General features: G+C 39.4%; 1 protein-coding gene across 1 annotated transcript; it reads left to right on the forward strand.

Moving 5' to 3' along the window:
• The first annotated feature begins 341 nt into the window (after positions 1-341).
• On the forward strand, positions 342-25,787 carry opa (odd paired). The gene is made up of 3 exons (XM_002056603.4): positions 342-1,758; positions 23,856-24,025; positions 24,154-25,787. Exons 1-3 carry the CDS (start codon positions 687-689, stop codon positions 24,919-24,921), a joined length of 2,010 nt encoding a protein of 669 aa, XP_002056639.1. The 5' UTR covers positions 342-686; the 3' UTR covers positions 24,922-25,787.
• Positions 25,788-26,433: the final 646 nt, after the last annotated feature.

Here is a 26,433-nt window from a genome sequence, read left to right on the forward strand (position 1 = left end):
AAATATTAAAATAAATGTGCATGCATATTCCTTAGTTTGTGATTATGTTATATATTTATAAATTGTTGAAAATCAGCCTCTCTCATATGCCTCTGCAAAACAGTCGCGCTTAACAGCAAACTCACCTGCCTCATGTTAGGCAAGCACATAAACTCACCACATCATGTTACTGTGCGCGCTCGCTCTCTCACTCTCTCTCGCTCGCTCACTCACGCTGCTCTGTGGCATGCCTGGACACGCCTACGATTGGTGGTTGCTCTCGTGTTTGTCTGTGCAATAGTGTGTGTGAGTGTAGCCTGTTTTTTTTTTTTTTTTGGGCACAGCCCAATGTGCGCACACACGCTGAGTGGAAATTCAGTTCGCGATGGAACTCTGAGCACTGCGTTACAATTCAGTCCTGCTGTGAATCTTGTGACGTTTAGACGCCGAACGAAATATCGCGCGAAAGCAGAAAAAAATAACATAGAAAACGCGCGCGCGTTTTGTGCCACCAATAAATACGAAATATACGAGAAGCTGAAGCGCTAAATACATATAAAATATATATACATATATAAAAAAGCTGGGCTTAGTGTGCATTGTGTGTGTGTGTGTGTGTGTGTGTCTGTGTGTGATGGGCGCTTGAGCCACAAACGAAAGCGTGAAACAAAACTTAACCCAATTGAAAACTTGTCGTGTGCCGAAAAATGATGATGAACGCATTTATAGAGCCCGCGCAGCATCATTTGGCCAGCTATGGGCTGCGCATGTCGCCGAATGGCAACAGCAACAATCAGCAGCTCGAGCTGCAGCAGCAGCAACAACAGCAGCAACAGCAGCAGCAACAACAGCAACAACAACAGCAGCAGCAGCAGCAGCAACAACAACAACAACAACAGCAGCAACAGCAACAACTTGAGGGCGATGCCACATCTTTGGCAGCGGCAGCCGCGTATCAGAACTCCGGCTATGGCCATTTCAATAGCTATGCCTCGCGTGACTTTCTGCTGGGTCGACGTGGCGATGCCACGGATTATGCTGGTGCCGCGGCGGCGGCAGCTGTTGCGGCGCCCAGTGCATCTAGCGCGGATTCGATGCTGTTCTCTGGCTTTCCGGCGCAGGCGGCCGCGGCGGAGCTGAGCAGCGGGTTTGGGCAGCATCCGTTTCACAGTGCCGCGGCGCATCATCATCATCAGCATCAGATGCGTATGGCGGACTATGCAACGCATCCGTATGCTCAGCATCATCATCATCATGGCAATTTCCCGTCGGCGGTGCATGCGGCCCATCATCATGCCGCCGCCGCCCATGTCCACGCCCATGCCCATCCGCATCATGCGATGTCCGCGATGCATCCGGCTGGGGCGGGCGCATTTCTGCGCTATATGCGACATCAGCCGGCATCGGCGGCATCCAGCGTTAAGCAGGAGATGCAATGCCTCTGGATAGATCCCGATCAGCCGGGCCTGGGGCAACAGCAGCAGCAGCAGTCGGGGCAGTCTTCGCAGGGCCGCAAGACGTGCAACAAGATCTTTCACTCGATGCACGAAATTGTCACACATCTGACCGTGGAGCATGTGGGCGGCCCGGAGTGCACCACGCACGCCTGCTTCTGGATTGGCTGCTCGCGCAACGGCCGGCCCTTCAAGGCCAAATACAAGCTGGTCAATCACATACGCGTCCACACCGGCGAGAAGCCCTTTGCCTGCCCCCATCCCGGTTGCGGCAAGGTGTTCGCCCGCAGCGAGAACCTCAAGATACACAAGCGCACCCACACGGGTAAGTGTTACCAGTCGCAGTTAATAGTCACAGTTATCAGTTACCAGTCACATCACATGCCTGTTGTCTTCCTGTCACGGGCTTAGTCGCCCGGGCAAATCCCAGACAACGCATACGCCCCCTGCTTACCTGTGCCTTGGTCCCTTTTACGATTCCCACCTGTTTGCCGGGCTAAGCCTTTCGCGCAAATCCTCGACAATATTTTTGTTTCCCACATAGTCGTGCCTTTTCTGCGGGGCTTGACTTCGACTTTTCAACGGCTTAACCAAGCGGATCTGTGTTCTATCTGTTGACTTCCACCAACTGTGGCATTCGGATAATCACAACTGTTCTTAACAAGTTCTCAAAAGAGTTAAGAGAACACATAAGACTTTGTACTGAAACATTGGTGAATTTAAAAAATATTTACAAGATATACAAAGCAGAAAGTAATACAGAAGGGATACTCCTTAAAGGAATATCACGAACGTTATAGGCATTCTTTTGGAATAAAGAAAGAAAATTGAATGGGTGCAATTTTTTAAATATATTTGAGAAATTGTTTTAAAGAATTTCACAATTTCTAAAGGCATTCATTCAAAATAAACATAGTAGGTTATAATAAAGTTATTTTAAAGATATATTCAAGATATTCTTCTGAAGAATTCTTAATACATTAGACACATTCTTTCGAAATTATGAAATAAAATATCCGATATTTTGAAATATTTTTAAGATATTTTTCTAAAGAATTTCACAATTCTTGGAGGCAAAAAGGAAAAAGATATATATGAAACTTATTGAGGATATTCCTTTTAGAAATTGCAAATTACGGAAACACATTTAAAGGTATTCTTAAAGAGTTTTTTAATTGAAGAAAAAGGTTTTCATAATATTTTCATGCACACCAATAAAGAATGAAGTTTATTTAAGATATTCCTTAGATATTCTAAATTAGAAATAAAGACATTCGATATTATACCAAATTATTCGCTTGAATTTGAAACTAGAAAAGAAGTTTCATAGAAAAATATAATACTTATTTTAAGAAGATATATCTCCTTTCTAAGGATATTGTTTTAAAGTTTTCTGCTGCTTCCATTTGTGCAAGTTATTTTACTTTTATACAGCTCTGAATTGAGAAATTTAGAACATCCTAAAAGTTGTTCGACAGCAATTATTAAATTTTAACAAAAAAAAAAGAAGGTGTTGCTGGTTCAAACCCGAGACTTGAGTATGAAGCGCGTGCTAGTAATATATGTTAGCTTGATTCTCTAAGCAAATCGAATCATGTGTAATTGGAAATATGCGAAAGTTAAAAACTAAGATACAAGTTATTTATTTGCATTTTTTGTAGCTCAAATTAACGTAGTTAATAGACTTGTAAAAGCGAGGACTCGGATTCTGTGCAACATAATGTTTGAATTGTACAATTTAATTGTTCTATTAGCTGGTTTTTACTCATGTTTTAGGTGTCTCTCTTTTATTCCAGCTCTACTTAAATCTGCCACACTTTTTAACCCACATCTAAATAGAAACTCCTCATTTATTCTTTGAGTTTTATGTATTGCCTATTTGCAAGATTAAAGAGACAACACTTTTGTATAATTTTGCATAAATCTTGTCTAGTTTTTCACTCGCCCTTTTCCTATCTCGATTTCTATCTCTATCTCTGTCTGTTCGACACGCGCTTATCGCGCCATCTAAGTGTAACAATTGTTCGAGCTGAGGCGCAGCCCACATATCATTTTGGCAGCTCAACGACTTTTGGTTTGCTCTCTCGTAAATAAATTGCGCACATATCAACGCTTTTGCATAAACTAAATCAAAAGTTAAATGTAGCATGGCGTCTGCCCAAAATATTTACACACACCCAGGCACACACACATATTCGCCTTGTGTGTGAATTGCGCTGATTTTTGTGATTTTACCCCAGTTTCAATTGGTGTGCAGGGCACGAAGTGGCTAGAAGTATTTCCGTGCGATTACTGGCGGAAGTTTTGACACGTGTCAACACACACACACACACACACACATGCTCAAGTGTGTGTCAATATAATAAAAACAAACAACCAAACCAAAGAAACGTTAACACAAAAACCAAAAAAGTAGCTGATTGAATTTTGATTTATAAAGAGAGAGAGAGAGAGAGCGAGAGTGAGAGATGGAGAGAGAGAGATGGGGAGAGAGAGATCAAGTCAAGTGCCGGGCCGGGGTTAAAGGTCGCTTCAGCCACATCCAAGACTCTAATGAAGTTGTGTCTTTGCCGTCGGCCACTTCAAAAAAACTCCTCAAAAATAAAAAGAATCTCAGCCAATCATGTACGCAATATTACATTTTATGCTGCATCATCTCAGAAATTAGACAAAATTATAATCAAAAAAATAAAAAAAAGAGAGCCTAGAAAAAGTTCGTATACGCCCAATGCTTGTGCGTCATTCAAGGGTTTCGAATAAGGCGTCTTTTGGCCTCAAAATCGAATCAAACATTTTAATTACCTTGCGATGAGTGTGCAAAAGAAATTTGTCTGTTCGATAAATACAAAAAACACAAAAAATAAAATGAAACACAAATGATTTGTATTTCAATTGTGTATAAATTTCAAGCTCATTAAATTTTTGAATATTCATTTGTGCGTGGACGAGGAGGAGGGGGGGGGGGCTGGGTGTAAATAGTGTTTACTATTTCTGGGCTTATATTCGGGCAAACTTTGAAATACTAAAATCTAAATTCACATTAGCTCGAACCCTAAACTTAGCTCAGTTTGAAGCTCCTCTCTTTTCAATTCTAGCTAATTTTATTTATCTGAATAACGTTTATTTATGCCAACATTTCTTTGGGTCGCACAAAATTAATGTGCTCAATATTTTTCGCATGCCTTTTTTTTATTAATTTTTTTCTTTTCTTTTTTGCGCTCAACGTCAACACTTTGGATAAATATTTATTTTGTTTTGCATGCTTTTTTATCTCAGCTTTTATTTATTTATCTTTTTAATCTGTTGAATAAAACTGACAGGCCATATTAATAGTTCAGTTTGGAATATTTTAAATGTACTATGCAATAACATTTTACGTTTGTTTTTTAGGCAGGCATAAGAATTGGCTTATAACAATGTTTGTACTTGATTTGAGCATGCAAAGTTCTTGCGTCTTTTCTCTAAGTGTAGCTCGGATGGCAGCATGCGCCGCGTGCTTAGCTCATTATAAACAGCAAAGTTTTAGTATCTCTGGCGGGCAATTAAAAACAATTAAACAAGCCATTAAAAACACTTATTGCATTGTTTTTAGCGAAGAACACAACCGGGCGCGAGCGCAGTGCATGTTAGCCGAGTGTCGAACCCAAATATAATTGCTTTAAAATTGCGCCACTCGTTTTAATAAACCAAACACAAAAGGCATCTAAAAAAAAATAAAAAAAAAAAAACAATAAAGAAAATGCAAAAACAACAGCTGCAGCAGCAGCAACAGCGGCAGCAGCAACAGCAACAAAGCTTGCGCCAAAATCAAAGCCAAAGCAACAAGAACAAACAGCCGCAATAACATAACGGAACGTGAGGGAGTGAGCGAGAGAGGGAGTGGGCGTCGTATTATCCTTGTTTGGCCTTAACACAGCCTTTGTTTATTAAAAGCGCGCTCTGCATACAAACAAACACAAAACACACACAGACACACGCACACAAAATATAGAAGCCAGAGATTACGGCCTAGGGTAGGCAGCCGCCAGGCAGGCAGCTAGACAGCCAAGAGCAACAACAACAGCAACAACAGCAACAACACGTACGCACAGGCCATCCACAAAATGGCGTTTATATTGCTTGGCATATTTTACACAGTTTGTTTGCTTTAATTTTAGCTTTCGCTTACCCCACCAGCCCCCGCACCAAAGCTGCGTGAGCTTTAACAAAAAGAGAGCAGTTTTTGTTTTTTTTTTCAGAGTGTCGAATATATAATACCCTTGCTAACGTATGTTTAGCAGATTTTGAGTTAAATTTTTTTTTGATAAAAGCTCCGATTTCGACCTACTGTTCCTATAAAAGCTTTATATTGTATTAGTAACTGATTTGGCATATATGTTTATGTCTTATGGACTAACAGACATCTCCTGCAACGCGTTACACAACTCATATGCAAACATTAAAATACCCGCCACGAGAGTATCAAAACTTTTTTATTTAATATTTTCGGCGGCTTTTGTGGCATAAGCGTAAATATGCGTAAATATTTTTTATAAATTGCATTAAAATATTTTCATTATGCGCTAGTCTTTTGGTTATTATTTTTAAATCTGTTTATTATCTTTTAGCTTTGGCATAGTTCATAGGTCAGTGCATATTTTGTGTCTGTTTTGCAGTCAAGATAAATTGTGTTTGAGCGTCGCGTTTATTAGTTTTCTATGGTCACAAGTTAACGGATTTTATGCGCAGCGAAAACTACGATTTATGTTTTTTTCTTTGTGTTTTGCATGTCACGCGTAAAATTTGAAATTAGCGTTAAACTTGTCTTGTAGATTGAGTAAAATAGGAAATAGGATTTCCTTTTAATTGATTTGAGTAACCAGATTCTGAACACAGCTCTGAGTTTACTTAACTTCTGGCGACTCTCCGCAGCTCTTCCCCCCTTACTCTTCACCTTTAAAAATGCCACTGCGCTGAGAAGTCTTCTTAACTTGCCATCGAGATCTCAGCTTATCGAGTTATTTGTATTTTCTGCTGCCTATTGATTTGCAAATTTTCGAACTGCTCTCTTTCCACTTACTTCACCTCTCTCGATATTTACTTTTCCCATCACTAACAATGCACATCTACGCATCCTCGTCTGCGCTCTTCACTTCTGCGGCTTCTCACTGTTAACTTTGCACTTGTCATTTGCCCGCCGTCTGCATTCTATGTGCTCTCAGCTAGCAGCAACAACAACGACGACAACAACAACAACAACAACAACAAGAAAGAGCAGCCAAAACAATCAACGTTTGTCTGCTTTGTTATTGCTCTGCCCGCCAGTTGACACCTTGCCCAACAGCTTTGCGTCTGTGTGCGTGTGTGTGTGTGTCTCTGTGTAGAGTTGGAGCTACATGAATGGCGTTTATCACTGTGTGCGGTTTTTACATGGCTCTCTCCGTCGCTCTCTCTCTCTCTCTCCCTCTCGCTCTCTTTCCCTCTGACTCTTTCGCTGGCTCTGTCCGAGCGTTTTATTTATTTTTTTTTTTGCTGCACTCCTGCGGCTGCTACACCACAAACAACAACTTTATTCATTAACACCTACAACGCCGGCAGCTGGCCTGGAATGGCCAACAACTTTGTGGTTAGTTTTGCAGTTGATGCTGCTGATGCTGCCAAGCTCATTATGTTTATGTAGACTGTTGACAGCCCCGCAACACCCCTCGCCACAGCTAGACTCCACCTCCTGGGCAAGTGCAGCAGCTCCTTGTTGTTGTGCATTTAACAGTGTCCTTGCTGCTGGCTGTGGACCCTTGTAAACGTTGATTAGCTGCTGCTTCCTGATTCCGCCACTCGATTTAATTGAGCTCAAGTGCTTTTTTAATGGCTCTTTTATGAACTCTCGTTGTAGCTGGCAAAACAGCAAAAACAACAAAAACAACAAAAACATTTTATGCACTTCGCCTTTTCCCCCTTTTTATGCACTTTATTTACCCGCCCATTGATGGGGAAATTCTTTAGCTTTTAATCAATTTATGAAGCAGGAAAATCACATCTGATCATCTATATAGTGTATCGAATCGATCTTGCTATATCTGTCTGTCTGTCTGTCCGGCTGTCCATCTCAATCTCAGAGACTATAAAATGTAGATTTTGGTATGGTTCCCTCACTTTCCCACAAAACTGAAAAAGATTTAAAGGTAGAACTTTAATTTGTGGCATATAACCCTTATTTAAGCTTAAAATATTTAATTACAATTTGAAAATAAATACAAAGGTAATTAAAGAAAGAATTTCTCGATAATATGGCGTTAAGAAAGAAAGAAGAAGCGCAATCAATGGATAACTCCTAGTCTAGCATTCTCACAAAATCTAATTTGTTTAAGCTAACAGCGTTGTAACAGCGCATTCAGATGTTAGTTAACAGAGCGCTGTAAAGGCATTTTTTGCTGTTCGCCTCGGCTCGGCGCCAGGCACATAATTTTTCAAATGCGAGACAAGATATCAAAAACGCTGCAAATGTCAATGATTGATGACTTTATTGCCGGGTTCAACGATTTTCAAACAAACAAGGCACAAACAGTGCGACAAACGGACACAGAGACTGTCGAAAATAACTTTTTATATTTGCGCATTAAATGTTGACTGTTTGCTGTTTCAAGTTCTCAGAATTTGTTTTGGTTGAACAATGCGAAGGCACAAAAACCTGCGCTGTGCCTCGGGGACTGATTAGCTACACACACACACACACACACACACACACTACCTGCCACCTACAACACACACATGCAGAAAGACTGCCCCTTGGTCTACGAACTGTGCGTGCTCTGCAGGATCTTTCAAATGCGTCTCGTGCTGACTTGAACGTTTCTCTCTGGAACTCTGAAAATCAATTAGTTACGCTCGAGGATTTCTATCTCTCTTCCACTCTCTCCCTCTCTCAAATCTCCTTCTCCCTCTCTCTGTGAATTTCCACAGCGTTTTTGGCTAATGACGTAGGCATTTTTAGCCGGAAAGTTGCCATTGAAATTCGTCATTTGGCTTGTTTTTCTGCAGCCCGGTTTATCCCTTTGCAGAGCTCATCGTGTTTGGCATTCGTTGCGCTCAATTAAAAATGTGCCAAACGCGAACAATTTGAACACGACACTCGATTAGCTACAGGGGCGGGAGTCTGAGTTATTCAAATATTTAATTTCTTTTTATGACAACGCCTTTGGAAGCGGCAGATTTATGGCAACTGCCCGAAATGCAGCCAAAATGTTAAAAAGTGTATAAATTTTATTTGTGGTTCAAGCATTTTGACAGTCGACTCTGTAGACGGCAAAACTCTCGAAATGGCAAACTAGCTAACTAAAAAGTTGACTGCAATAAAAATTCTGCAAGATTTATCACGTTCATTCAAACATCTCGATTTCGGCTTTAATATACAACTCTGTGAAACTTTCCTTTTAGATAATTGCAAGTTTTTTTTTATTATTGTTGGATGAGTTTCTTATTTAATATAATTTATTTTTATAATTTACATCTTTAAGTCTAGCTTTATTTTTCATTATTTTTCAGCTCTCAGATATTAAACTCCTTACTTTGCTATTTAATTAGAAAAGAATTTAGAATTTTAATAACAATTTTTATTCGAAGCTACTTAGTCAGTTTTCCATACTAAACTAAAACAAGCACAAAAGGAAGATTTTGTAAGCAGAATAGTTTTGTCAGTTCTTTCGATTAATCAATCAGTCAGTTTTACATTTTAATCTAATCTAATTTAATCTAATCTAATCTATTTATTTTTAGTTTTTGTTCCGTTTTCTTTATTTATCAGCGAAAAAAAGAGCTGCTTTAAAAGAAATTAGCTTCTCAGCTCTTAAGATTGTGGCTGGGCGTACATCATCAATCAGTCAATCAGTTATGACAATTATTTTATCAACTATTCTATTAGCTGTTGTTCCACTTTCTATGTTCCTATGTAAAAAGGAAAGCTTCTGTAAATGTTAGCTCCGCAGCTCTTGCGACTGGAACTGTGCGAACATCATCAATCAGTCAATCAGTCACTACTGTTTATTTTATGATTTATTTTGTTAATTAATATTATTTATAAGTTTTCTATTATTTATTTTTCTATTGGTTGTTAGTTTTTTTTTCACTTTCTCTATTCTTAGCCAAAAATGTAGCTTCTGTGCAAAAATTAGCTTCTCAGCTCTTATGATTGAAGCTGTCCGTACATCATCAATCTGTCAATCAGTCTCTAATTTTTCTATTATCTATTAATTTATCAATTTTTGGTTTTTTTGTTCCATTCTTTGTGTTCCACAGTACCGTTTTTATATATATCAAGCTGTATTGTGTACTCTAGCGTATTTAGATAATTTATTTTTTATTCTATGGAAATTACTTGCCCTACTTACTACTCATTAACCAAGATGTTGCCTGCTCGACCATTTTGTCAGCGGCTTGTGCAATACCTGCCATTTTGCAGAGCTAATGGCTCTATAAACCTATTCCCATTGTCATCCTGGCACCCAACGATCTATGCATATTCATTAATCTAGCAAATGCATGCATTATAATTAGCAACACCCTTTTTAGAGCACCAACTGCCACTGCCCCTGTTGCCCGTTCACCCTCTCTCTCTCTCTTTCGGATGCGCAGCCGTTCCGCTTAGCGGGCAGCTACTTTACCTTACTTTATTTTATATGTGTGGCAGGGGTTGTTAGGCATAATGCGAACTATGCCACGCACTTTTTTGAAAATGTCAAAACAATTTTATATATGGGTATATATCGTGCAATTGTGTGTGTGTGTGTGTGTGTGTGTGTGTGTGAGTGTGCGTTGGGCATTATAATTTCATTTAGAGCTGCATATTAACCGGCAGGGGTTAAATTTTGCTTACAATTTCTTTTATAGAGCCCTTTGACAACCCTTTTTTGGGCTCAGGTCTATTAGCTAAGTAGCCATTTTGTATGATAGTTATGAAGCGCTCTCTTCTCAAGTTGTTGCATAATGACGCCTGCTCTGTCTCCCTGCCCCTCTCACTCTCTCTTGGGCACCCTCTAGATGATGGTTCAGTGGCTAAGCAGCTTATTTTGACGTGCCGAGCGTAGAGCTAGTTAATAAATGAGGCTTATTTTAGCTGGCAGCCATTGTTGTTGTCCCTTTGTTGTTCTTGTTGTTGTTGCTGTTGTTGCTGTTGTTGCTCGGGCAACTATTAGCACACACTTGAAATATTTTTAAGCATACGCTAAGCGCGCTTTTCGGCATAACTGCCGCTAAGCCACGCCCATTTGTCATAGAAGTTTGCGCTCAAATTAATTAAATTCCTTAGATGCCCCAAACACACACACACACGCGCGCACAACAAATGTTGGCCACGTACCAGCCGCGCATTCCCCAAACTCCAGGAGCATGGGGGCAGGTGGTGGGGTACAGTAGGGTGTCCAGTCCAGGGCAACCGAGTTGTGCAAAAAGTAAAAAAAAAAAAGAAAATAAAATTTCAACGCATAAAGAACTGATCAGCAGCAGACAAACCATAAAATTAAACTGTCATCTTGCATATTTTTTATGCCAAGCATGCAGATGATACGCACACACACACACACACACACACGCACACACACACACACGACAGCGCACAGGTAGTGCCTCGGCAAGCTCCGCTTTTCGAGAATTATGAAAGCAAGCCTGACTAATCCTCTAAATCGCGCCAAGGGCCCCACATGCCCCACATCCACTTGTATAAATTAGCTTATGGGAAAAATGAAATCATTATTCATATGCAGCAAAGCAAAATGTTAAACAGACCCAAAAAGCAAAAGAAAAAACCCCTATAGCGGGAAGTGCGCGACTAGACAATACCCTAAACACAGCTTTGAGCTGCTGTTAGAAACATTTTTGTTTTCCCTTTTGCTCTGCGCAAAAAGTAAAAACACTTTGAAGCTCTAACAAGTTAGCTTTTTTTTTAACCCTGGGCAATCTGAGTATCAAGTTTCAATCTTTTTAAAATTTCAAGCACTTTAATATGACAACCAAATGTGTGTACATACCAAGTGCAAGTCTCTATCTTTTAAAAAGGGTTGAATGTGACGAAAGTATTCTATAAATGAAGGATTGTTAATCTGTGTCTAACATACAACATTTGAGTTAGCTTTAAGAATCATTGCCCTAAATATTTATTGCAAATTTTAAGTATCTACCTATTTTTGTGCCCGAGTTCAAACAGACGAACCGGCTTAAATCGATTTAGCTCTTCATTCTAATCTAGAATAAAAAAACACTTTGTCGAAGCTGCTTCCTACTGCCTGTTACATACATTTGCTTGAAGTCAATATACCCTCCTTAGCGATTTGCAATGGGTTCAGCTTATAAAAAGAATCACGCCACGAAGCGCTGCTCTTAAAGGTGTTATAATAATTAAGCTGAATATCAGGAACAGTCGTTATAATAACGAAATATTTGTCTAAAAATAGAGTTAAGCAAAAAATGCGATTTCTAAGCATTTGAAAGCCAAACAAATTAGGGAAACTTCATGAAAATAAAATATATATCTGGAAATAAATATGATAACAAGAGTTAAAAACTTAGAAATATGCACTGCACCAAAAAGCTAAAATGTTATTAAGTTATATAAAAGAAAAAAAATGTTATTAAGCTATATAAAAAATGAAATTTAAATATATGCTGTCCCCAGGCATAAATACTCGAGCGACATGAATATTCGAGGAATAATATGGGCAAATATTTGTCAACACACAAATTACATAATTGCTGTAAGAATTCATAGAACTCTTCAGCAAGCGTATTCAAGAATTTCTGGTGAGCATATCTACATATATGTATATATTTTTAAATGTATATATAGCTATAAGCGCGCTTGTCAAATCCGCTTAAGTTTTGCGGTTTGCACACACGAGTTTCTCAGGCATTTCAAATTTGTAACAGACGAACGCCTCGGCAAGTTTATTTAAGCATAAATTGTGATTGTTTTAACCCAAATGCTGCTGCGGCTAACTGGCGAGCAATTTATTGTAAAAACATTGTCAATGCAATTAGAGGCTGAAATAGAACAGAGGCAGCAAAAAATTGGAAAGAAAACACAAATCTTGGCTGACATGCGCCTGTCAAATGTTGTGAATGCTTTGACAGCCAGGCGGACACTGGGCCCGGCCCCAGTTTTGGCTAAAATTACAGCCGCCGACGCGGCCATTTGGCCAGATGACGCATTGCCGACGGCTCTCGACTGCGGCGGCGGCTGCGGCTACCGCAAAAAGTACTTGTATCTGACAGATACGCGCTGCTGGCTCAGGCCCAGGCCCAGGCCCAAGCCCTGGACTCTAGCTGCCAATTTACTGCTTTTTTTTTTTCTCAGCCGTCTCAAATTTCAAAATTCTGTGTGCTGTTTTTTCTTTTTTGGGCGCAACTCAACTGTAAGTCGATCGAGAACCAATTTGAGGCAACACTTTGTGGGGCGTTGAGATGGGATACTTTCAATAGGTTCTCTCTGGGGCGTTGCTTCCCATTTGCTTGCCTTTAAATGATTTCTTTTTTCTTTCCTGGACTAGACATAAATGCAATTTTAGTTGCTGTTTTGATGTGTTCATTAGGCAATTTTGATGGCTTCCTTAGGCGAGAGGTGTGAGTGTGTGAACATTTCATGGCATATAGCGTGTCGTTTCATTCCATACGTTTCACGACCTAGAAAACAACAGAGCAGCTATTGCAATGACAAAAGGACATGGCATTTAGAAATGTATTTCATTCCATTCGTTCCGAAGCAATTGAAAGCCAGTCGCAAGCTGGAATTTTACAAACAAATTCCATTCCATTTGTTTCAAAACAAGGAATATCAACATTAATACGACTGTTTCATTCCACTAGTTTTTCTTTCAAATACCTGCATCAATTTATGAGTATTCTCTTCGATCCATGCATTTCACAGCCTAAAATATCAGCACTAAAAGCATTATGTTTCAATCCACTCGTTCCTCCCTTAAATAACAGCTGCAATCAGCTAATAAATCGTAATCAAGTCTAATTCACATTCTCCTGACATCTAGAAGTTCATTCAACTCTTTAAATTTGTTTCATTCCACGCGTTTCGTGGCATATTTTGTTCAAGTAAAACATTTCATTGCTTATCTCAGCTACCAAATCAAGCGAATTCTTTCTAAATACCTTAAATGAATTTCTCTCCAATTCGCTGGCACACTTTGATATGTTTTCCTTCGGCGAAAATATTGAATCGCTGATGTCATTGATATTTATCTGTAGCTCAAATCTTGTTAAAATTGACAACACTTAAACTTGAACAGCTTGAAGATAACGCGCTGAGAATGGTCCGAGAAGCAACAGTTTTCAGCAGTTGTCACATCAAATAACCAATGATGACAATCTCGATGACATTTTAATTTCTCACACTCCAAAAAGAGATTTTCTACTTGGCTGCAACTGAAACAACAACAAACAAGCGGCTTTCAAGACAACAGAGACGCAGATTAAATTCTTAAAGAGCGCTAAAAAAAAAAAAGTAAAAAAAGAAAGAAGAAGATATATTTGAGTCTCAGACAAGGAACCATCGAACTGGTCTAAGTCCACGACGGGATCATACAAAGCGACACCTCTTTGAGTGCCGTGCGGAAGCCGACGTCGCCGCCGACGCCGCCAACTTTTGTAAGTAGGCAAAATGCAGGGTGTAGGTAGTGCGGCGAGATTGTTGCCAACTTCATTCATGAGTGTTTGTTTTCAGTGCATCAGCTGCGTGCTTGAACTCGGGATTCAAACTGGGCTAATCCTGCCTGGCACCATCTTGTCTTTGTCAGCCGAAGGGACACTCTGGTGTCTCTCTATCGCGCCTTGTTTGTATGCACTTTGGGCCGCAGACAATAGGCTTAGTGTTACTTTTGCTTATTGTCTACGCTTCGTTTGTCATTCGAGTGCAGTTTGCGTTTGTGTGTGTGTGTGTGTGTGCGTGTGTGTTTTGTAATATTTGCGTCGCAGGCAGGCAACAAAATGTTGGCATATGCCAAACATGCCTCACAGCTAATCAATTAGCATATCCAGATACCAAAAACGACATATCCAACCGATTTTACAATGTTTACACGATCAACGATTATCGTGATTAGCGTGTAGTATTTAACTGAGCTGCATTAATTGATCTGCCTTGATGCCAGGTAATAGTGAACTGTTACTGATTGATGATGTACAACCCAGATCTTGGCTTACATTGTTTACACGATGAACGATTGTCGTAATAAGCATGTAATATTTAACTGAACTGCAATAAATGATCTACTAATTGATAATGCACGCACACCTCAAGCCTTAAGAGCAAGCAAGCTCCTTTTTTATAGGAGTTACCTTACCTTATAATGGCTAACACTCAGACAGGGTCTTACGAATTTCATTTCAAAAAGTTGGATTAAAATGTTTGCGCGATGAATACTTAACGTGATAAACATGTTAAATTTAAGTAAATTGTATTGAATTAGGTGCTAAGACGTTATTTAATAGTTCTATCAGTAGAAAAATGATCTTTTTTCAGCTAGAACGAAATCATAAATTGAAATGGTGTTGATTGATTGACTGACAGATTGACGATGTTCACACAGAGCAGATCTTAGGAGCTGGGCTGCTGCATTTTTCTCTTAAGTCCTCCCCCAAAGGAAATGTAAATCACCAAGCGAAAAAGCTTCCAAATTTTCTAAGAACTTATCCAATTCATAATAATGTGCACGCATAAACGTTAAAACTCCTTTAAACTTCAACGATTTCTTTAATGTTAATGTCTACAAATTTCCTGGCAAATCACAAAATGTTTTATGCTGCGTAAGCCACAAGGTTGCCAGACACAGATGCAGTCATAAGATATGTATCTATATATATATATATAGATATATTGTGTGTGTGGATATATCGCATTTACATGTCTACAAGTCATACTCGGCCAGACATCCAGTCTCTGTCTACACCAATGTCGAGGGGGAGGCAAAAGTTTAGCAGCCAGCTCAAATGCAATTTGAATGCATAATGCAGTCGGGTATGTGCGAATAAGTTGGCATATGTATGCATATATGCTATATATATATATATATATATATATATATTTACACAAATGTTTATATATCTATGTGCATTTAGATATCTGTGTGTACACACCTCCAGAGCAGCACAAGGCGTTCTCTGCGCCTGGCGAGCTTGTCGAAAATTTGTTCGCTGAAAAACTAAAAAACAAAAAGAAATAACAGACATTGGAACTCTCTCGTGGCAGACAAACTGGCCCATGTTTGGTCGTGTTCAGCAAGGCTGTTGCCTGTCATTGTTTTACTAATAGCCCGTTGTAGTTGTCTGGCTCATATGAGCAATCGCATTGTGTATACGCAACGTGGTGCGCCACGAATCTGTTGTTCAAGAGTTTTGCCAGGTCTTGAAACGCTTGGTATGGAGCACGTGCAAGTTTAATTCACTTCAAATATTTTTAGATATTATTCAACTTCAACAGAATCGTCACAATAGTTCGCACATGCGCCTGCTTAATTGAAACGAATGGAATGGAACATTATACGAAATAAATTAACGTAGAAAGAGTTTATGATAAATCAAAATTCAATTTAAATCTATTTTAATTTTATTCAACATAACAGAATCGTCCCAGTAGACGGCACAAGCAGCTGCCTATTTGAAACGAATGGAATGAAACACTATACGCTCTTAATGAACTTAGATACAGTTTAACATATAAATAGATTAAAAACGCTCAGAATGGAACACGCTTAGCTTCGTGTAATTACAAATTTAGGTTTAGTAGAGGCTGGGCCAAAAACGAATTTGAATTCAACAAGAAACTCTAAAGAGCATCGATATGTCACTGCCAACTTGTTTTTCCATTGAAAACCTTATAAAACTATTATAAAAATTCAAATGAAAAGAATATTTGATATAAAGTAATCAGATTTAAAAGAACTTCTAGTTTAGGCACACAAATGCGGCGCAGCTAACTTCTTTTAGCCTTAAAAACTATAAAACAAGTGGAATGAAACACGCACTAGAACAATTTTAAAAGAAAGTTTTAGACAAAGAATTATAAATAACTTTGAATTAGCTTTGAAACGTTTGGAATGAAACACGCACTGCCGCAGTAATTAGGTACTTGTTATATTGCTCAGATGCTCTGTTGATAACTTTGCTTCTCCTCAAAGATCTATCAATACTCGTGCCGCACTCAAACCCCAAACTTCAGTCGAGTGTAAAATTTGTTTTGTTTCACAGTTTCCGAAAAGAAAAAAAAAAACAAAATAAAATGTTCCCATTTACGTCTATTTGGCAACAATAAACCACAGGCAAAGACGGGCTCGACTGACCCCAATGTCAATTATTAACGTATCACTTGACAGCGGCGGCGCGCAAAGCTGCAAACAACAAATATACGCGAAAATGTGATGCGAGGAGCAGCTAACCTCGAGGATGGGTCAGCCAGCGATGGGTATTATTCAGGGTAGGGAAAATGCAGAAATCATAAATCATGACAGACATTGCGCAATTCACTCAACGGTTTTTGTCAAACAAACAAACAATAGAGCCGCAAAAGAGCCGGAGACCAACTCGAGGCCAGGCCCGGCGAATAGGTAACTATATTTTTTAGGGGTGCAAACTCTGCTCCTGAGTTGAGAATAATAATAATGATGATGTGCTTAGATGATAATGATGCTGCGTGTCCGGCTCAGGCAGCAGGATTTGGCTGCGTATTTGGCTGTTGACAAGCAGCATTCATTGCGTCTAAATTATTATTTTATTATTATGATTATGAGGCATAAATAATGAGGCAATGTCTGCCATTAATATGCTCAAATCAAATGCAGGCAAATGTTATAAATATTCACCACGAAAATTGAGAATTCGAGAGGAAAATTATCTGTGTGTGTGGGAAAATTAAACTAGCTCCGAAATGGAATGCAGTTGTGAGTTTCAGAATTCAAGAGTTCGCTTAAATAGGCAAATCTAAAAGCTTGTAATTCTCAAAAAGTTAAAGCTTCGCTTAGGGTAAAAGGCATTCGCAAGCCTAGAGTCGAATTGAAAGAAAATATTTGTAAAAGCTTTACAGCTATGTTTATAATTATATATGATTATAAGAGTAATAAAGAGAACTGAAGACAATTTATAGAAATTTCTCAAAACTAGACAATATATAGAACTAATTAACTGTATACACTGCTCCTAACTTACTTAGATCTTGTCTCAATCTTTAACGACTTCTTAGCACACCTCTCTATCGATAACTCGACCCCCAGAGCTATCTATCTTTCATCTCAATTACTATCCATGGTCCCATCTTGCATCTAATTGCTCATCAAGATCACGCTGGTTTGCCACGTGAGTCAATATATGAGCAGGTGCTTGGCAGGCCAGGGCAGATATCCTGATTCCATTTCCATCAGCAGTCACTGCCCCCTAGCTAAAAACCAAAACAGAGACACTCGCAAAAAATAGAAATGGGCAGGCGAAGGGAAAAGGAAAAACCCAATTCGAAACTAGGGGAAGCAAAATTGCCCATTGAAATGTAAACCAGGAAATCGGGGTTTGGCTTTTTCCGGCTTTATAAGGAACAAAAGACGCACAGAAGAAGCGACAGCGAAACAAAAAAATAAAAATACAAAATATATCTATATACAAAACAAATACAAAGAGCAGAGGTTTTTCAAAAAAAAAAAAAAAGTGTCAACAACCTAGAGTGAGTGAGTGAGAAGAAGAGCGAAACAGAGTGCAGCGCAAAGGAGACAGCTACTTGTATGGAGATAACAGGACGCGGGCAGGCAGGCAAAAAGAAGCTGCTGTTTTGTTATTGTGTATTGTAAGATAATAATAATCATATCGCATTGCATGTTGTTGACACATGAGCAATGATGATGCCGCTTATCGCAGCTATCTCTCTCGCTAGCGCTCTCTCTCTCTCTCTCACGCTCCCTGCCATCCATCTCTTGGCTGTGCATAGCCAGTTGCCGCTGCAATTATTCAACAGCGTAATTAATGCGCCGACTTTCTGTTAACGCTAACAGCGCTCTGTTAACGCGCTGTTAGCTGGCTCTGCTTTTGGCATTTTAATTAATTCGCCTGCGTCAGACAGTTGCATTTAATATGCGCCGCAGCGGAAAATATGTTTTATTCGATTTTCATTTCGCTCTTTTCATTAATACATATATATTTTTTTGTTAATTAAAAACCTGCTTCAGTTGCAATTAATCAGCGACTGTCAATGATGCTTAATTTGCGCCTGCTCTGCCCTGCGTGGCCTACGGGGGACTGTTAAATGAGGCACAGTCTGCGTCAGCCAAGCTTGTTGCTTCCTCAATGTTCGGAGAAGTGGGCGGGCTTTGTTCTGAATTTATATTCTTTATTGAGCAGTCACATATTGATGCCTCTACAGTGAAGCTTGCCTTAGTGCATAGCTATTTTTTTGAGTGTCAAGTAAATTGTTAAGGCCAACAACAGATTTGTTGTGTTTTGCATTTATTTTTGCTTTGCTTAACAGACAAGCTAGGCCCGTTGTACAGTGAACCTTGCCTAAGTGAGCATTGTTTATTTAATTTAGTGCAAATGTAAAAAGTCTTAAACAGATTTTGCTTTTGGTTTTCACATTTCAACTTTAGCTCTAGCGTTAAATGTGGAAATGTGCCAAAAGCCAACAATACGCAAACTCCTAACATATTTTCAGTGCTGTACAACAAAGAAAAACATATTGTAGGCATTTCCCCCAGCCTGGGCGAAGCACTTAAGAGACGTTTAGCAAAATTCAATTTTTGTACAATTTTTTTTTTTTTTTTGCTCTCGACGACTACGCCCAACACAAAACCCCCCTCATCGAGCAGAGCTGACAGCAGAAAACAACGCCCCAAAAGTAAAACATACACAGCACACACAACCGCACACACACACACACCCGCACACACTGTGAGACATTGAAGAGACCTAGACATAGTACCGAAGCTGAGTTCCGAGCTGCGAGCTGCGAACCCGGCCGTAACGCTCGACAGTGTCTGCAAATGACAGCAGCTTTGCGTTTATATAAAAGCCAAAAACATGTGATATGCTTTTTGTGCACATAGCCAGCGTTTTATATAAGCCACACACAATATAAATATATATATATATATACACACTTACCCCCGGGTCGAACATTTCTTGGCTAAAGCCACCCACAAACAGATTACAAAGCAATGCCAACCCCCGAAAACGAACCAACCAACCCCCAAGAAATGGAAAAAAAATGAACATAAAAACGCGGCTGTACACGAGGACATTGCCGCCATGACAGGCCATGTGCCAATTCCACGCGTTCCGGGCGCCAGGCGTCACGAAATTAACAATTTGGGCCTCGGTTAATGGGCGCGTAGGCGCCGCAAAATATGCAAAGCACATTTCTAAAGCGGCCTATTTCAAAGTTCTGCTGTTGCTTCTTCCTTCTTTTATGTACAGGCTTGGGATTTACTTTATTGAAATATTTAAATAAGTTTGGCAATGCGCACAGCCTAAATGGGATTTGCATGGCCCGGACGTCCTTTGAAAGTGTGTGTGGAAATGTCTTTTGGCTCTGAAATTGACATTTTATAAATGGGGCTACGATTTTGGTTGCCTTTCACCCTCCTGCCCTTGCCCCTCTTCCGAGCTGAAAACTTAAAGCAATAAAATATTTAAATGCTCGTTTTTTATTTTTGAAATGTGAAAATTATGCGTTTTTTTTTAGCGAATACACAAACCCCTTTCTTCTGCCAGGCGCGTGTCGTGCACTACTCTCTCCTCCTGCTCGAACTTGCCCCCCCGCTGAGTTTCGACCGCAAAGCGCACCAGGAGCTGCCCATATGGGTTATGCTCTCTATGGCATACACATAGTACATAAAGCGACTCATAAAAACAGGCACAAAACTGCGATGCAGCCGCGCCGATAGGACTGATAAGAAGCGTAGGAAAAACAGCGTGAGATAGCCGGAAAAACAAAAGGAAAAACTACGAAAAAGACAGCTGCTTGCCGAAATTGATGTAATTAGCCCTTTAAATAGCATGGAAAATTTTTAGAACAGATAACACGTTGTTTTACATAAGAAAAGTGTGTGCTGATAGAATGCAAATAAATACACATTGAACTATTTAAGCAATTGGGAAGGTTGCCGGTTCTAATCCTCAGTCTTGCGGGCTGCACGTTATTTAAAATCTAGATTTGATAACCATATTCGATACTTATAATTACAAATTATATTATTCAGGCTGTCGAAGCGACCCAGTCACCCAGGCAATTGAAAAAGAAGGTCTCTGGTTCAAGTCCCCAGTCTAGTGTCTTTATAATTTTAGCGCTATATTCCATACATTAGAACTGACCCAGTCATTTCAGCATTTAAAAATGGAGGTTGCTGGTTCTAATCCCCAGCCTTAAGTTTGGTTTTTAAACTTAGCGCGATTTGAAGATTCGATTTATATGTTGTAAACTATTAGCAATATTAAAGTAACAATAACATTGTCAATTGACCATGGGACAAAGTCATTCAGGCAATTCAAATAGACGGTTGCTGGTTCAAATCTTCAGTATTTTGGGCTGGGTGCTGCTTAAGAACAAATTTTATTTTCTGGTAAACATATTTCATACTAATAACAACAATAGCAATTACATTGTGACACAGTTATTCCGGCAATTAAAAAGAAGGTTGCTGGCTCTAATCTCCAGACTAATGTTTGCTTTTTACATTATCTACATACTTAAAAAAAAAAAAGAGTTCTTTACTTATAACCATGTTCTAAACATTGTTGTAGTGAGCTGCAAAAGTAACCCAATTATTCAGGCAATTAAAAAAAGAGGTTGCTGGTTCTAATCCCAAGACTAGTGCGAATAGCTTGTGTTAGTTCAATATTTTATACCAATATTATGTACCGTAATAAACAATAATAGTAAGAAATTCATTGGAAACGCACTTCTGCTACAAACTTCAATTAAAATTCCATTTGTAACCTTAAAACAGGCGCCTTTTACGCTCATTTAAAAATACACATGTAAAGCCGACACTTGACATTTTAGCCCCGACTCCACTCCCTCTGCAGCCACGGGCAATGGGTAAACGTTGAACTGTTTGTAAGCCTTCTGGGATCGCATCGAAAGACATTCGATGCGCTTGTTTCTCAATCATTTCTTGTCTGTCAAAATAATTGAGCCAGTCAGTTTTTGAGTTTGGAGTGATTGTTCGGGTAATACGTATATTTATTGCTCTTAAATTTTGACAAATTAATAGAAAATGTCCGTAAATACAAATAAATTAATAAAGCGACACGTTATTCACATTGAAATATCATTTGATTTGAGTTTTGAATCAAACTCAAAGTTTATGCAAATGCGCGTAATAAAGCACATAAATTAGTATTAAATTACAAGGCAGGCAGCCAAACAATAAACAATAAGAATGACAACAACAACAAGACGAAATCACAAAAAAAAAGTCAAACAGAAACTTGTTGAGCTTGTCCAAGAGCTCCGCTGGATGTCTTTTTATATGGCGCACACACAAAGCCCCCAAAGGGACAGATAATAATGCTGGTTTTCACTGTTGCCTCCCCCCTCCTTGCTTGCAGGCAACGGGGCACTCCCCCAATCAAGCACACTCCCCTCCTATAGCCCATAACTATGTCCGCTTTAAGCTCAAGGTGTGAAAATGTTCGATTATTGTCATCGTCTGTTTGGTTTCTGTGTGGGTTGCCAGTTGGGCTCTGTAGCCGCATCTGTGGCCGGGTCTGCGTCCGACTGAGCCGCTTAGCTGCAATTGTCATGAGGCGATGCTTATAATGGCCGCTTAGCTGGCACATAAATGCCATATGCTAAATGGGATTTCACTCAACTTTTCGTTCACGAAGTGCTCGCTCTTCTCTCCCTCACTCATTCAATCTTTTCTCTCACTCTCTCAGTCTTCATCACGTTTACTGAAACTGATGCAGCCAAAGTGGGCGCTTGTTGTGGTACAAGAGCAGGTAACAGCTCTCGCTAAATAGCTTTAAGCTTGATAACAGATTAGAAAATTCAAAAGAAACTAACATAAGTATGTGTTATCATTATGAGTTCTGTTGATATGGTATTATATTTAAAGCATTTAATGTGGTTTACAACACTTTGTTATACAATCGCTATTACAAGCCAGTTTTCTTAGTGTCAATATTATGCAGTTGCTTTTTTCTAAGCTTTATGTAGAACCTACAACATTTTTTAAATATGTTTGCTTAGTTCTAGCCACATTTTTTATGCATTCTTAGGCATTTTTGGTGTTTTACAACACTTAAATAAGGAATCAACTTGCATTATTACACTTAAATAAAGAAGAGCTCCTGTTAACCGTTTTCATTGAGAAAAGGTGATTCAGTCCAATGATTCTTTTTTTAGTTGAGGTTATTTAAGACATTTTACGCCATTTCCAACACCTTCTTTAGTAGTATTTGATAAATGACTGCTTTATAATAACTATTATATACATTTTAAATTCTGAAAAGTCCTGAAAATAGCTGAGTGCATTTTACAACACTACAGCTTCATTTACTAATCCAAGCTATAATATAGTCACGTTTCTTCGTGTTTGTCACGTTCTAGGAACTAATTTAAATGTCTGTCTGTGATAAACCTTTTTATCTACAGACATGAAAACAAAATTTGGTGCATATTTGCCAAATTATGGGTTAGCGCTCATTTAAATTGTATTTCTTATTATTTATGACTAGGTTCAGGCTTAATCCAAAAATGTTATCTTAAACACATCTCAGGCTCCTTTTCGACGGCAACTCTTTGGCCGGGTCCGGGCTAACACATAATTTTGTAATAAGCCATAAAATATCACCCAATCTTTAAATGTTTAGCCCTGGATTGTTTGTTGCTTGGGAAAGGTGTTATGGACATGGCTCTAATGCTTGTATATAATAGATAATAGTTAACCTTTTGACCTTTTTCGTTTCCAACTTATTTTGACCCATGGTCCGTTTAGTTTTTCACATGTCCCGACAAAGGACAATAACAGACGGCCGCGGCACAGGTGAATTTTTTCGTTTTCTGTTTTCGTTTTATTTTCACTCCATGAACGCGTCAGGGTCGGGGTCGGGGGTCGCGGGGTCGAGCGAGTGTGCGGCCGTCGCCGCTGTTTGATTTCAAACAATGCCTTGATCCCGCATAATTTATATGATTTTTCTCTATAAAAATGCTGGACAGACGTCGCCTTTTTCCCACCTTTATTAAATTGTATTGCTATTGAGTTTAAGTTTGAGTCTGAGTTCGAGTTGGAGTTCATAAATGGGCGTCTTTTATGGGCATATATTTATATTTTATGCGTGGCACATAAATAATGTCATTTATTGCCTTCGAGAAGGGTAGGGGAGACACAGGGCACATCTTTTGTTTAAACTTAAACAACAATAACTTACCAAGATTTTCCGTATTTTCCTTTTTCATTTGCCTACTTTCAGGCGAGAAACCCTTCAAGTGCGAGCACGAGGGCTGCGATCGCCGCTTTGCCAACTCCTCGGACCGCAAGAAGCACTCGCATGTGCACACCTCGGACAAGCCCTACAACTGTCGCATCAATGGCTGTGATAAGTCCTACACGCATCCCTCCTCGCTCCGCAAGCACATGAAGGTAAGTACATTTGGCACAGATTAAATTCTGCTGCAGCAACCGACTCTGTGTCTTTAGCTCTAACTAATGCATCCCTCTCCTGCTTTTTCTCTCTCTCGCTTTCTCGTTCCCTTCTTGTGTCTCGCCAGGTGCACGGCAACATCGACGAGAAGTCACCGTCGCACGGCTACGACAGCGATGGCGAGGAGAGCTCCAGCTCGAGCATTGTGACCGGCGGCGCACAGACGCCGCCATCGACGCGGCTGGACGGCAGCGCGGGCAGCAGCAGCGGCGTCAGCAGCCTGAGCGGCGGCAGCGGCATTAAATCGTCGCCGCACTCGATTAAATCGGAGCCAAATCCCTTGCACAGCGTCCATCTGGGCGCCTCCAGCAGCGGCAGCAGCAGCACCGCCAGCAGCAGCGCCTCCCACCTGTTGCAGCAACAGCAACAACAGCAGCAGCAACAGCAACAACAACAGCAACAGCAACAACAGCAGCAGCAGCAGCAACTGGGCCCACATCAATCGCTGCATGCGGATTCGAAATCCTCGCCTGCCCTGCAGCTGATGGCCTCCTCCGCGTATCTGCCACCGCCATTGGGCCCACCGCCGTCGCATCATCATCATCACCATCATCATCAGGTGGCGGGTAGCTCAGCGGCAGCAGCGGCGGCGGCGGCGGCAGCATCGGCGTCTGGTTCGCCGGGCTCGGCGGCATCGGCATCCATGCTGGCGGTCACTGGACATCATAATCATCATTTGCTGTATCATCCGGCGGCGCAACATCATCCGCCTAGTGATTGGTATCATACGGCCGCGCCGGCGGGCAGTGCGGAGGCCATGAATCCATTGAATCACTTTGGCCATCATCATCATCATCATCATCTGATGCATCCGGGCGCGGCGACGGCATATTGAGATTGGGAGAACTGGTGGCCAGAGGAGCCGCCACAAGCGGCAACCGCCGCGCCGCCAGAGGATCCAACAACAACGCCAGCCCTCGACTGGATCTGCTGTCAGCGGCTGCAGAATCTGGCGCTTGTCGCGCAATGTGAAAACCAAATATTTCTGAAAGTTGAAGAAAGCACTTTAAACTTTTTACCTGATAATTGAAAAATTGCTGTTAAATATAAACATTAACAAAAGGAAAAACGAAAACGAAAAAACAAAAACACAAATAATTATTATATTTAAACCTAAATTAAAAACAACAACAAAATTCACCAACGAGTTGAGAATACTTTAAAAACCAATTATTATTATTATTATTATTATGTATTTTAAAATAATATACAAAAAAAAATTGCCTACAATTTTTGCTATTTAAATGTTAGTTTTGTAGTTGCTTTTGTTTTAGTGGTGCGAACAAGCAAAAATTGATTGTAAATTATAAATTTTAAATACCATAAATGTGTAAAATAACATAAATATACATATATACATATTATAATAAAACTTACTTAAGCTTATTGACTATTTAATTGATAAGGTTAGCAAATTTTTCAAGCTGCTTTTCACACTCACACTAGACTCACTAAATGCAACCAAAAAAAAAATAAGAATATTAAAAACAGCTCCTCCAGCTTTCTAGTACAAAAAAAAAACATTAAAAAAAAAACTGAAAAAATTGCAAACACACTGTAAAAAAACTTAATCGAAAAGCTACACATATACGTACGTGCATTTTTTGGCCTTAGATTTTCCAAGCTTAAGAGTACACAAAGTAAAAAAATAAAACAAAACAAAAAAAAAACATCAACACGAAAAATAAATATAAAGAAGCTCTATAAAAAACAACATATTTGATATTATTTCCTATCGAGGGCATCTACAAAATGCTAGAGTCTTATGTGGGAGGTTTACCTTGGAATTGATTTCAAACCTTTCTCCATTGATTCTACACGCGCACAGTCTGAGAACATTGCCAGTTTCATTTTATGAATTTGCGATGCACTCAATAAATGAAAATGAAATTTACATATCAAATAACAATTCACTTGTTAATCTATTCGTTAATCGAATCTGTTAACATTTGACGGAATTCCATCATGAATATTTATATATACATTTTATACAGATTTTATTTGTTAATTTATTTTGATGTTTTGTTTTTTTTTTTTTTTTGGTGGTACCGAAAATATTTATGCGTATCCGATTTCGGTGGCAGAGTCATCAAAAAATTTAATGGACAACATTACAGCGGCTATTAGCAGGCGCTGTTAATTAACATTAGCATAACTTAAGAGGCTATTACACTGAGAGAATTTGTTGGAGAGCATAATATATATATATATATATGAATATATTAATATCCTATGAAAAAAAGTATAATTAACTAAAGAGTGAGTATCTTCAGCTATTTTCGAGTACTTTTATGTAATATGAACAAAACATGGGAGGTTATTACACTGGGAAAATACGTTTGAGAAC

The sequence above is a fragment of the Drosophila virilis genome, chromosome 2, assembly GCF_030788295.1.
Source record: "Drosophila virilis strain 15010-1051.87 chromosome 2, Dvir_AGI_RSII-ME, whole genome shotgun sequence".
In the NCBI taxonomy this organism is placed as follows: Eukaryota; Metazoa; Arthropoda; class Insecta; order Diptera; family Drosophilidae; genus Drosophila; species Drosophila virilis.

Bases quoted from the DNA above. Each gene is read 5' to 3' on its own strand.
- opa (XM_002056603.4), top strand. From the start codon at position 687: ATGATGATGAACGCATTTATAGAGCCCGCGCAGCATCATTTGGCCAGC. The intron at 1,759-23,855 runs GTAAGTGTTACC...GCCTACTTTCAG, and splicing joins ACACAAGCGCACCCACACGG to GCGAGAAACCCTTCAAGTGC. The intron at 24,026-24,153 runs GTAAGTACATTT...GTGTCTCGCCAG, and splicing joins CGCTCCGCAAGCACATGAAG to GTGCACGGCAACATCGACGA.